The following is a 13,314-nucleotide window of genomic DNA, read 5'->3' as shown; positions in this document are numbered from 1 at the left end:
TAGTAAAGAACAAATCCAGCGTGAGGGTATTGCCCATTAAAGTCTAAAAACTATAAAGTTCACATGAGCCCTGACATACTAATCCCTTGCACGCAATTGATATTGCCGTGCAAACAAAAAATCAAATCAAACTTGCATGTCAGTCGAAGGTCAGTGTGACTAGAATATAGTCCAGTGGCCTCTCTCTGTACTGTCGTGTCACAAAACAGATTTGCAACAGCCCTCTAACTAATTAGACCGGAAACGATAGCTTCATCGGGTGGTAGTTGTAGGGTCATTCCGAGGTCGGGCCGCACCTAAGACCTTAAAAGAGGAAGTTGTAACTTCCTCGCTTGGCGTTCAGCATGCAGGGGATAGTGCAACGACTGTTTGACACCTATCAGTATAATGGCTCCGGCGGGGCGGCTAACTTGCCTTTGGTAAGGCGTCTGACTGAAGGAGCACCAGATAAAAGAGCGGTGGAAATCCGTCCTGCAACAAGAAGGCAAACATGTACTCTAGGGATTCCTTCGTCGTCATGTGACTAAAAAATTTTTAATTACGACGTTAAACCCCAAACACTTACCCACTCACTCACTCATTCTAACTAATTAATGTTACCCAGGTAAAATCTGTGAAATCTGCTTTCTGTCTTTTTTTCTCGTGTTACAATGGCATCGGCTTTACAGTTTATACATTATCAGTAGTGTACCGTATTCGGAACAGGAAGTTACAAGTTCAAATCTGGTTCAGATCCCAGGTGACCGAAACTATCGCGACGAATATGTCTAACCCAACTCAAGCGATTACAGTAACAGATACTATGTACAGGAACAGTTGTTTGAAATCTTGGAGTCAAAACAGACATTCGTCTACTATTCGAATTCGTCTACTCAAGCAAAACAGACATTTGTTTACTACATGACAAGCAAAACAGACATTCGTATGCTACGCGCCAAGCAAAACAGGCATTCGTATGCTACGCGCCAAGCAAAACAGACAATCGTATGCTACGTGTCAAGCAAAACGGACGTTTGTATGCTACGTGTCAATCAAAATGAACCTTCCATGAGATATAGACCAACGACTCCAGTAAGAATCGAACTCAGGACTTAAGGCATTAAGTACTAATGTAAACCTAGAAGGCGGAATTGTACTGTTGCGGAAAAATAAAATGTTTTGATTTGAACCGCTATTTGTATTTTCGTCACGGCAGTTTATTGAATATTCAACGCTTCAACGACACCTCATCAAATGAAAAAACTCTCTTCGGAGACAGATTGGTTAAAACGTCTGCCTCGAAGTCGGAAGATCCCTGGGCCAAACCCGGATCAGGTCATACCAAATGACATTGAATATATATATATATATATATATATATATATATATATATATATATATATATATATATATATATATATATATATATATATATATATATATATATATATATATATATATATATATATATATATATATATATATATATATATATATATATATATACACACACGCATAATGTGCACATATATGTGCATCTACACACTCCTGATCGTCATATGACTGAACTGTAACTGTTAAGTACGACATTACACCCAAAGCACGCATACATCCTAGTAAAAAAGCCTCCAAACACTATTTAAACAAGTTAACACATTAAAAGTGCATACAGTAGGACTGAGGTATTTTGCTGACACAGATACTTTGGAAGCTTGGTGATAACAGGCATCAAATCTGGGGAACCGATACGGTTTTGTCCCAGTTGAGCTCCGCTTTCTTCTTCCTGGAGGTCTTGTTTGTAGAGGGCTTGCAGTCACTCACAGAATCAGTGTTTCGTCTAGTGGGGCTGATTACACACATGTGGCTGAGCACTTGTTGACGACGGAAAATATAGTTCTTTGTTAGAATGATTTAAAAGATTTCTGAAAGACTAATACCATACATGGAACGGAAGTAAAATATCTGATGTGTGTATTGTTGATCGCAAAGAGGCAATCAAGTCCATGCGGAATTTGTTATAGTTATTATCTGTTAAAGAAAATTGACACTCAGACGTTGACACCCCTTGCAACAACAACAACAACAACAACAACTTGATGTTACAATATGAATTTAATGTACAGAAGTGGTAAAAAAGAGAAGCATGATACAGTACAAGTTAGATTTTGACTGTATGACTATGGCGAATTTGTATTGTGTACGAAACCATATAGGAAAATCACCCACAGAGCAAACGCACGAAGGAAAAAAATGATTCATTTGGAAGGTCTTTCTCACAGAAAAATAATCCCGCAATAACTTCCCCTTTGCACCATTACACTTTATTAAAATTTTTGGATAACCAAACACAGTGTAACTTTTCTTTTCTGACTCTGTGACCACAATATACCTTAATGGAATTCATTCCACTCTGTTAATTTATGTTTGTAACAATACATAATCTGAACGACCACCTAGGTGAATTCATATAGGCCTGTTAAATTTTGTGAATTGAATAAAAGTTGAGGCAAAATGTATGTGAATAGCTTATACGTGTGTCAGTAAACATATGGTTACGAGTTTTTTTTAAGTTTGAACAGTAATCTTTTGGTGCTCACTTTACTTGTGTGAAAAAATATCATGGGTGTTTATTAGGCAGCAACAGTAAAGCAGACTATTGTAGGATTGATTTGGGATGATTATTTTGTTTGTTTGATTGGTGTTATGCCGTACTCAAAAATATTTCACTTATAAGACGGCAGCCAGCATTATGGTGGGAGCAAACCTGGCAGAGCCCGAGGGAAACCCACGACTATCCGCAGGTTGCTGGCAGACCTTCCCACGTACGACCGGAGAGGAAGCCAGCATCGGCAGGACTAACCAACTGAGCCACGGAGGCCCTGATCTGGGATGAAGATAGATGTCTATCTCAGTCTCATAGGATTAGTGTCCAACAGTGACACTCTTCTGTACAAATCTCCAGATGGCAATCTGGTCAGCAACTGAGCAAGTTTGTATAGACAATCAGTGATGTAGGCTAATCTTATAATCTTCGTAAACACACCAGTCAGATTAAAAAAAATACGCCAGCCATTCGGGTTACCTTTTAAAAAAAACGGTAGCTGCGGCTCGGCCTATATGTCCGGAAGTAACATAGAGTGAAAGGTCTGCAGCATGGTGATGCCCGATTAGTTCCACGTGCCTTATTGTATAACCGACTAGGTCATCGTCAAGGTCTGCGTTGCAATAGCGAGGGAAATATATTGGAGATAAATATTGGATTCTTTTTTGATTACGTTATCAGTTTATTTTTATTTTTTAAACTGGAATGGTTTAAACAGATTTTATTCCTCCCCAATGCTATATCGTAGAGCTCAATAGGTCGTCTCAGCACCAAAGTCTTCATAGGGATGTTAGCTGGACTATAAATGGTGTTTATATCACACCAATTCTTTAATTAACAAATAATTCGAGTTTCTAACTATTGACCACTCTCATATATTACATGCACGTGTTATATATTTGGGATGCCAACCTCATATCTTTTGATTACATTATTAGTTTATTTTTACATTTCAGAAATCCTACTGGAACGATGTCGGTCGCTAAATCGACCTCATATTTTTTGATTACTTTATTAGTTTATTTTTACTATTCGGAAATCCCACTGGAACAGTGTCGGTCGCTAAGTCGACCTCATATTTTTAATAGAAAACAACAACAATGGGTGTTCTGGCAATTAAGGTGGATCCTAATTGCGTCTAAGTCAAGCACACAAAATCTCCCAAAAAGCAAGGATCCTAATTGCGTCTAAGTCAAGCACACAAAATCTCCCAAAAAGCAAGGATCCTAATTGCGTCTAAGTCAAGCACACAAAATCTCCCAAAAAGCAAGGATACTAATTACGACAAAGCCAAGTACAAAAAAACACCAAAAAGCGAGGATCTTAATTACGACAAAGCTAAGTACAAAAAAACACCAAAAAGCGAGGATCTTAATTATGACAAAGTCAAGTACAAAAAAACACACAAAAAGCAAGGATCCTAATTACGAAAAAGTCAAGAAAACAAAAAAAAAACACTCAAAAAGCAAGGATCCTAAGTACGAAAAAGTCAAGAAAACAAAAACACCCAAAAAGCCAGGATCCTAATTACGACAAAGTCAATCAAACAAATACAAACCTAGTATGAAGAGTCAGCCTCCTACTCTGCCTGAATTGCAGAAACAAGTCTTTCCCAGAAAAGTGCCTCCCCATACACGTTGTTTGTCAATTCGATGTACGTCTGGTTGCGGATAATGTCTATCATTTCAGCGGAAAGTTGACTGGTCGGTATTTTCTCTGTCAGAACCATCACCAGTACGTCTCTGCCGCTATGAATTCCCTCCATCCGAGCCATGTTCATCTCGTACACACACCATTTGCTCTTCAGGAACTTTGGAGAGAGGAAGATCACGGTTTTCCTGCTGTTCTGTATGGCGTGTAGAATGTTATCAGTAACATAGAGTCCAGGTATGAAATCTCTCTTGTCTATACAGAGCTTTAAGCCAGCGTCCCTTTCCAGACGGGGAATAACTTGTTCACGGATGAAGGTTCGATCCGAGTCTTCATAAGACACAAAGGCGTCGTAACCGAAGGGATTCTCTTCGGCGGTGTCCAGCCTTTGGTAACCCGTTCTCTTTCGCCAGTTGGTAGCCATGTAGAACAGATAACGGAGTTTCCAGCGATGTCTGCGAACAATTCCAACTAGCACCACTGTCAGGAACAAAGCCAGACATGCGCATAATCCACCAATCAGAACTGTGTAAGATCGACAGTGTCCCTGAAGATGGTTCAGAATGGATGTGCCATCTGCCAAAGACAGTACTGTGCCATTTGCCAGAGTACAGGAAGTGGAATTTAAATTGCGGATGTGAACTTTCGTTTGTGTTAACCACTCGATAAAATACTCCGTGTCACAGATGCACTGAAGTTGGTTCCCCTGGATGTCTACTTGGATGTTAGAGAAATGCTGGATAGTATCAAGGTCCCTGCACAACGATCTAGGGAGCGTTTTTAGTTTGTTGTTGGACAGATCTAGATCGGTGAGTTTTACCAGACTGGAAATTGTCCCTGTCCAGTTCGAGAGGTAATTTTTGGACAAGTTCAGATAAGTGAGACTTGTTAGTCTTGCGAACAAGTTGGGCCCAACAGATTCAAGCTGATTGTCGTTCATGTCTAGGCGAATAAGTTTGGTGAGATTATAAAACGTGTTGTCGCTAAAGTCTTTTCCGAACCTGTTTTCTCCAATGAACAATGTTTCTAGGTTGGTTCCATAGGAAAAAAACGTCTCTGAAACGTTGTAGCAATTATTGCCTGTTAGGTCAAGATGTCGTAGATTGTTCAAACCTTTGACGGGACCAATCCATGTGTCCAAAAGATTGTAAGCTAAATACAAATGACTGAGGCTTGAGTTTGTAAATTCGAGAAGTGGAATGGTAAATCGCAGTTTGTAAGTATTGCTGCAGTTCACCATCCACAGATATGGTGGGACATTAAATGGGATGTGTCCATTTTGTCTTACCGCATGATCGTGAAGAATTGTCCTCACCTGACTATTGCTTATTTGTGATGACGTGTAGTTGAAGACTTTATAGCGATTGAAAGCAGATCGGCTACCACGCCCTAAATTCGGCTGTATTATCTCCTGGTAGCTAGCGTCAATCTCTGTGGCATTTCTAAACCGCAGAAGGCGCAGGACCTGTCTGTTGTTTGACTGTATGTTATTCCACGAAATGCGAATTGTTTGGAGTGATAACGGTAAAAGCAGAAGTACGCCGTCTTCCACCTGGCCGATGGTGTTGTTGTCTACGTGCAGTTCCTCCAAATTCGTGTTCTTAAGATACTGTACGTCTTCCTTCGTTACAACGGAATAGAACGGCGGCTGATGAACCCGTCGCATCACGATTTTCCGGATTGTAGTGTTCTGGAGGCCATAGAAGCTCATCCCCACTCCTTTAATCTCCAGGTTCTTATTGTAGCTGTAGTCAATAGTGTCGATGTTTGCCAAATGTGTGAAAGCCTCTTTGTGGATCCACCGCAGATCACAGTGGCTTAGCAATAAATTCTTCAATGTAAGATTATTGAAATTGACAAATGTATTTCTAGATATGAACCTAAATGAAGGTGTCCAAGAAAGGTCTAATGTTTGAAGTGACGTCATGTTGCGAACGCCTTCTCCAAATGTCTTGTTCGACAACCCACTGATTAGAAGCGTCTCCAGTGAGGAGAGTTTAGCTAAGGCAACATCAGGGTATTGAATGTCCGAGCCTTTAACGTACGAATCAGACTTCAAATTTAACGAAACAAGACTGTAAAGATGATCGAATACGTCGTCAGGAAACGTTTGATTGGACAGTTTTAATGGATTTCCGTCCAGACGAAGAGTTTTCAGTTGATGTAATCCGTTGAACGTACCTGAGACAATATGGGATATGAGGTTGTACGAGAGGTCCAGTGTTTGCAGAGAAGAAAACTTTGCAAATGAACCCACTGCAATATTTTCCATCCTGTTGTTGTCTAGAATCAACTCGATGACATTTTCTGGGATATTTTTAGGCACTGATTTTAGATTTCTGTGCGAGCAGTTCACTGAAACTTTGTCATCCAGCAAAACGCTACAGGAGCATGGAAATGTACGCGTCAAATTACATAGCGTCTCTGAAGTGGTGACTCCAGGCTTTAAGTCGGAACGCTTGGTTTTCATGATCTGAGCTAGACCTGTGGTATTGTAGTACAATTCTTTGTTTTTTCCTCGACTACGTGCAATGCTCCCGGATACATTGTCCGAATTGTGGGCTAGTACGGTTACCATTGTTGAGGTGAATTCCAGCAGGAAGAACGCCAAATAAAGGTTTATTGCCAGCTTTGGTCTTTGATTCATTTTCATTTCGTTTAATCGTGACGAAATACCCAATTTCTCTTATTAAACCAGCCTACAATATAAAAATAATATGTTTTAAGACTACGACTACAAAATTGACTTCAAAGGACAAGTAATCTGTACTTATCTGTGGAAGGGATGGAAACGCGGATGCGGAGGAGGAGCGGAGGGGGAGGAAGAGCGGAAGGAGACAAAGAGCGGGAGAGCGGAAGGAGAGGAAGAGCGGAAGGGTAGGAAGAGTGGAGGGTAGGAAGAGCAGAGGGTAGGAAGAGCGCAAAGGGGAGAAAGAGCGGAGGATAGGGAGAGCGGAAGGAGAGGAAGAGCGGAAGGAGAGGAAGAGCGGGAGAGCGGAAGAGCGGGAGAGCGGAAGGAGAGGAAGAGCAGAGGGCAGGAATAGCAGAGCGTAGGAAGAGCGGGAGGAGACGAAGAGCGGGAGAGCGGAAGGAGAGGAAGAGCGGAAGGGTAGGAAGAGTGGAGGGTAGGAAGAGCAGAGGGTAGGAAGAGCGCAAAGGGGAGAAAGAGCGGAGGATAGGGAGAGCGGAAGGAGAGGAAGAGCGGAAGGAGAGGAAGAGCGGGAGAGCGGAAGAGCGGGAGAGCGGAAGGAGAGGAAGAGCAGAGGGCAGGAATAGCAGAGCGTAGGAAGAGCGGGAGGAGACGAAGAGCGGGAGAGCGGAAGGAGAGGAAGAGCGGAAGGAGACGAAGAACGGGAGAGCGGAAGAGATAATGGTCTGAAATACTGAAGTGCAGGATAGTGGGCTTACACCTTCACCTCAAGATCACTTTAGTGTTTGAACATCAGTCGTAGATTGAAAATTATTCGTGCATATATTGTATACTTCGTGATGACGGACAGGAGACATCAACATTTATAACTGACAATAAACATGCGATGCAGTATGCAAGTTAAAGCGCAACATTATAACTACATTAATGTACAAAAAATGGTCGACAAACAGTGGCAAGCTTCGTAACGGTAGTACATTAGTTTCAGTCAGTAGGTCAAAGCTTTTTCTTCGAGCTTGCTTGACAGCATAATACTGGGAAATGTACTTCTGTTTCTAATGTTTTTACAATGAACAAACAAGTAGGAAATAATATTCATCTTCAACAACATTACAAGTACCATACTTTCTTTTGGCAAGAGAAAGTTAGGCTAGTGTCACTTCCCAGTTCGCTTGATAATCTTTGCGAAGAAGTTCGTAACATGGCTACTGGCACCTTAAACTTCTGTACTGTAATAAAGTTTAAGTATATAAAGTAAATATATCATTTACACAATGCTTTACATATTTACGTCAACTACTGACTGGGTGTAATATGGCATAGCTAAGCCCAGGAAAATCTAGAAAATAAAGTAACTTTGATACCAAGTTGACCTTGTTTTGTGATAACAATTCAGTTACACAGTTTAAGCATGTTTTCTATACATATACATGAATGTACATATACTATACATGAATAATTTTTATAAACCAGTATTTAACAAATGGCTAAAACTCTCATTGCCGACATTGTAACGTGGACAGCTTTCCCATAAATAAGATCATTACGTGGTGGTTATCACACAAACTAGACGTTTACAAATACCGAGATAGACCTGTTCTAGGTCTGGTACGTTTGAAAAAAAACCTATATTTCAGCTGTATAATTCATTATTGGGACGGGGAGTTTATCAAAATCCGTACCATAGGACTAACTTGCACAGCATTGAATTTTTACAGATATTGGTATACACTAAAAACGGCCTTTCTGAATTGACCCGGTAGCGTTTCTTGTATTATTAAAAGGATAGTGAACCAAATTTACTTACATCTCATTATCATAATAGAAACTGAGTTTTTAAATAATGTTTCTTCTTTTCGTAACTACCCTTATTTTGAACTTGTTGATACACTTTACACTTAGGCTTCGTGATATGCAGTCATCTTTTAGTACATCTGCTGAAGTTCAACATAACTTTCTGCCATATTACCATTTAAAATCTTTCATAGTTATTCCTTTTATGTCATTATTGTAAAACTCATGTTCAGGATCATTTATGTACACTGAAATACAAACGAGGACGTTCACCTTGTCTTACAACCGTACAGCAAACATATTTTTGACCGATTTGACTGTTGTATTTAACTCTGGAACGGACGGATTTGTACATGGGAACAATAATATTTAAACCTTTTCCCCCGTAGTCCCAGTTTTAATAATTTGTACCATAAATTATCTTGAACAATGTAGAAGAATGCCATTTTAAAATCCATAAAGTCACAGAACAACATTTAACCAGAGTTCAGTAAATGAGAAATAATGGTATTCGGAGCAAATATGTTACCAACAGTACTCGTACATTTTCCAAAATCCCACCTGTGCTTTTACATGCACGTGATTTGCACGTATTTACAGAGTTGAAAACTTCAGTAATCATTCTGGCAGACATGTTGAAATCTGTATCACATTAATCACCCTTTAACAGTTTCCAGTAGTCTTTCGTGCCAGTGGGCCAAAGATTTTGTAGCTTTAGTTCTTCTGATAATATTAAAGTCCATATGACATGTCCTAACTAGATTTTTACACTGCGTTCGAGCGAGTATCATTTTTTCTCGGTTTTCTTGAAGGGTCTATAAGCGCGATCATATATTGCACATTTGTTTTAAATTTTCACATTCATCCGTATACCACAGCGCAGATTTGGTGGCTTTATATGATCGGCTGGTTCTTTATGGTCTCAGGAAACCGTAGCCAGGGTATTACAGCATACAGATAAATTAGACAATTAGGTATTTAGACAATGGTCAATTTTGTCCTTGTTGGTCTTTCCGTATGTTACTTTTGTGTGAATTTCATTTAGTGTAGCATTGGTGATCTGAAGATTGTTGACATACTCCGTTGAAAAAATAGGACTCCACACAAATTATGGTTCTGTGACCGGTTGATCGACCTATATATAAGACTGATTATATGCAGATCTTGTTTTACATATCTCTCAAAAAAAAAAACTGATTACAGAGCGATCTAATCGAATGCTCGTGGACTTTCCGTAAACACCGGAAAACCTAAATAAATAGCAACATATAAGCCTCCACCAAACGTTATGATTATCAGCAATGTGATACAACATATTAGCCTCTACCAAACGTTATAATGGTCAGTATTGTAATACAACATTTAAGCCTTCAGGCAACGTTATCATTACCAGGGATGCGATACAACAAACCAGCCTTCACCACACGTTATGATTATCAGTAATGTGACACAAGACACTAGCCTCTACCAAACGTAATAATTATCAGTAATGTGATACCAGTAATGTGAACATATGGGTCTCTACCAAAACGTTTTGATTACCAGGAATCTGACACAACATATACTCCTCTACAAAACGTTATGATTATCAGCAATGAGACACAACATATAAGCCTCCGCCAAACGTTATCAGTAATGTGACACAGCGTATTAACCTTCTCCAAACGTAACATTATTAGGCTCCACCAAACGTTATTATTATAGGCAATGTGATACAACATATCACCCTCTACTAAACGTAATGATTATCAATAATGATAATGGCAAGATATCAGCATTTACCAAACGTTATGACTACCAGGAATGTGACATAACATATCGGTCTCTACCAAACGTGATGATTACCAGGAATGTGACACAAAGTATTCACCTCCACCAAACGTAATGATTACCAGTAATGTTACACAAAATATAAACCCCTACCAAACGTAATAATTATAAGTAATATGACAAAGTATATCAGCCCCTATTAGACGTTATGATCGTCAGTATTGTGACACAGTATGTCAGCCCTTACCCAGACGTTATGATCATCAGTAATGTGACACAGTATATCAGCCCCTACCAGACGTTATGATCATCAGTAATGTGACACAGTATATCAGCCCCTACCAGACGTTATGATTGTCAGTAATGTGACACAGTATGTCAGCCCTTACCCAGACGCTATGATCATCAGTAATGTGACACAGTATATCAGCCCCTACCAGACGCTATGATTATCAGTAATGTAACACAGTATGTCAGCCCTTACCAGACGTTATGATCATCAGTAATGTGACACAACAAATCGGCCTCCACCAAACGATATTATTACCAGGAATGTGTCACAAGCTTTTGGCCTCTACCAAACGTGATGATTATCAGTAATATGACACAGCCTATCAGCCTCAACCAAACGTGATGATTATCAGTAACGTGACAAAACCTGTCGGCTTTTACCAAACGTAATGATTATCAGTAATGTGACATAACATATAAACATCTATTAAACGTTATAATTATTAGTAATGTATCACAAGATATCAGCCTCCACCAAACGTTATTATATTTTTGCGCTCTCTTTTGTATTAACTTTTATATCTAAAAGAAATTTTTCGGGATCCGTGGCTCAGTTGGTTTGCGCGCTAGCGCAGCATGATGACCCGGAGCCTCTCACCAATGCGGTCGCTGTGAGTTTTAGTCCAGCTCATGCTGGCTTCCTCTCCGGCCGTATGTGCTTAGATCTGGCAGCAACCTGCGGATGGCCGGGCTCTGTCCGGTTTCCTCCCACCATTATGCTAGCCGAATTCGTATAAGTGAAATATTCTTGAGTACGGCGTAAAACACCAATCATATAAATAAATAAATAAATAAATAAATAAATAAATAAATTTTTAATTAAATAAGTGTGTCATGACTGCTTTATTTCACTTTTAACCCTTTTTCACCTGAGCCGATCCACCTCTCACCAACTGGAATCCAGCTCTGGTTTGTTCGGGTGAGTATTAAAGTGTGCGACTTTCAAGTTACCTGGAGTCGTGGGTTTTCTCTCACCGCAATGCTGATTTCCGTCATATAGGTAAAATATTCTAAATCCCGCCTTTTGTAAACCAGTCAGATAATTTAATAAAGGTACTTGGAAAACAACCAAGGTTTAATGAGGACACTTCTGTATCCCAACTTACAAACCTTGGAGACTTTTTATCAAAAAAATCTAAAGTAAACAAATGAAATGTTAAAAGAAAAGTCAAAGGAACAAATAACGGTTTAATCCTACCAACTTTGTCCAGTACTGCTGCCTTCCGTTCCTAGTTCCTACTGATACGGGTGTGGTCGTCGTGGTAATCGAGCATAAAAACTGTCTGCAGATATATAGTTTTTTTACATTGACTACTGCCCCCTACCCGGGCAACTGTACCATCCACCTGGTAGCTACTGCAAATTTCCTGTTTGTTAGGAATTTGTTAGGCATTTTACAGAATCCTACTTTATAAATGACACATATGTTAGCAGAACACACAGTAAGCGTGAGACTACTGCATGTGGTAAGTGTGCCCTAACGAAGGTAAACAAGTGAATTTCCGGCTTTATATTGTGCCATATTGATTTATTTCAAGGTCTCCTAAATCGAGTGTTTGTTTGCCTTGTACGTGATTGTTTTACCGAAATCCTTATCAGCTGAGTGGTAGGTGCACCTGTAAAACAGGTATAATGTAACTGAGAGGATTTGATTCAGTTGATTTGATTGCTATTTATTATGGTTGGCGAGAACCGAGCAAAGCCGCAACCATTCGCAGGTCGCTGCGAGACCGGAGAGTCTGGAAGAGAGGTTAGGAGAAGAGTTAAGTTTCCAGGAATGAAGACAACAAAGGTTGAGATACGATCGAGAGATAAAATACAAGGCTAACTTCAGTGGAAATGTACTTCTAAGCCTCGTTCTTCGTTCTAATCTCGCACTTTTTTCAAAAATCCCGGCCAAATCCATTTCCACTTTCATAACTCTTCCTGTGTTTGAGTTCCAAGTTCCTCTTCCCATAATTCGTTGCGGACTACTTGCCGCTATCTAATGGCGATCTACTGGTCTATAACCACAACAACAAGTCAAGATTTGTAAGGTGTAAAGAAAGTTTTATGTCAGCATGTTTAGGCTTGTTCATTGTATTATTCAAGTAGTTGTGAAGGCGACAAAATCGATATAGACAATGTACGGGTTGCTTTAAATCAATTCACAGCGGTGAGGGAAAGCCAGCAAAGCAGTACAGAACAGATTCCTCCAAGTGCACTATGGGTAGAGATAGGATAAGCATAACCATACGGACGAAGGATGTGCCTGTAAGCTATAACTATGCCTATCTCCACGGCTGACGAAAGAGAAAATCAACGATTAACTAACATCAATGATTTGACGACCTCTGGAATGAGTCAACGTGAAGATTCACACGCCTTCTATGCTCGACGTATCTGTCGTGTAGTTCCAACTCTGCACCACGAAAATGTAATGATGTGGTGAAATAGGAAAGGTTAACCCTGCCGTTATACTTTGTGGACTAAGTTTGATTATGGCATTCGATTATGTGCAAAGAGCTCGATTTCCCACATTCCACGGATGTACCTGATTGAAAATTACTTGTGTGGGTAACAGAATTATTCATACAAG

The 13,314-nt window shown here is 39.8% G+C and overlaps 1 protein-coding gene across 1 annotated transcript; it reads right to left on the bottom strand.

Moving 5' to 3' along the window:
- Positions 1-4,160: 4,160 nt before the first annotated feature.
- On the bottom strand, positions 4,161-6,809 carry LOC135480374 (toll-like receptor 4). Its single transcript, XM_064760204.1, has one exon. The coding sequence runs from the start codon at positions 6,807-6,809 to the stop codon at positions 4,161-4,163; it is 2,649 nt and encodes an 882-aa protein (XP_064616274.1).
- Between the last annotated feature and the right edge of the window lie 6,505 nt (positions 6,810-13,314).

Source organism: Liolophura sinensis, chromosome 13 (assembly GCF_032854445.1).
Source record: "Liolophura sinensis isolate JHLJ2023 chromosome 13, CUHK_Ljap_v2, whole genome shotgun sequence".
In the NCBI taxonomy this organism is placed as follows: domain Eukaryota; kingdom Metazoa; phylum Mollusca; class Polyplacophora; order Chitonida; family Chitonidae; genus Liolophura; species Liolophura sinensis.
The sequence above is the reverse complement of the archived record's forward strand: the minus strand, read 5'-3'. Positions and strand labels throughout refer to the sequence as shown.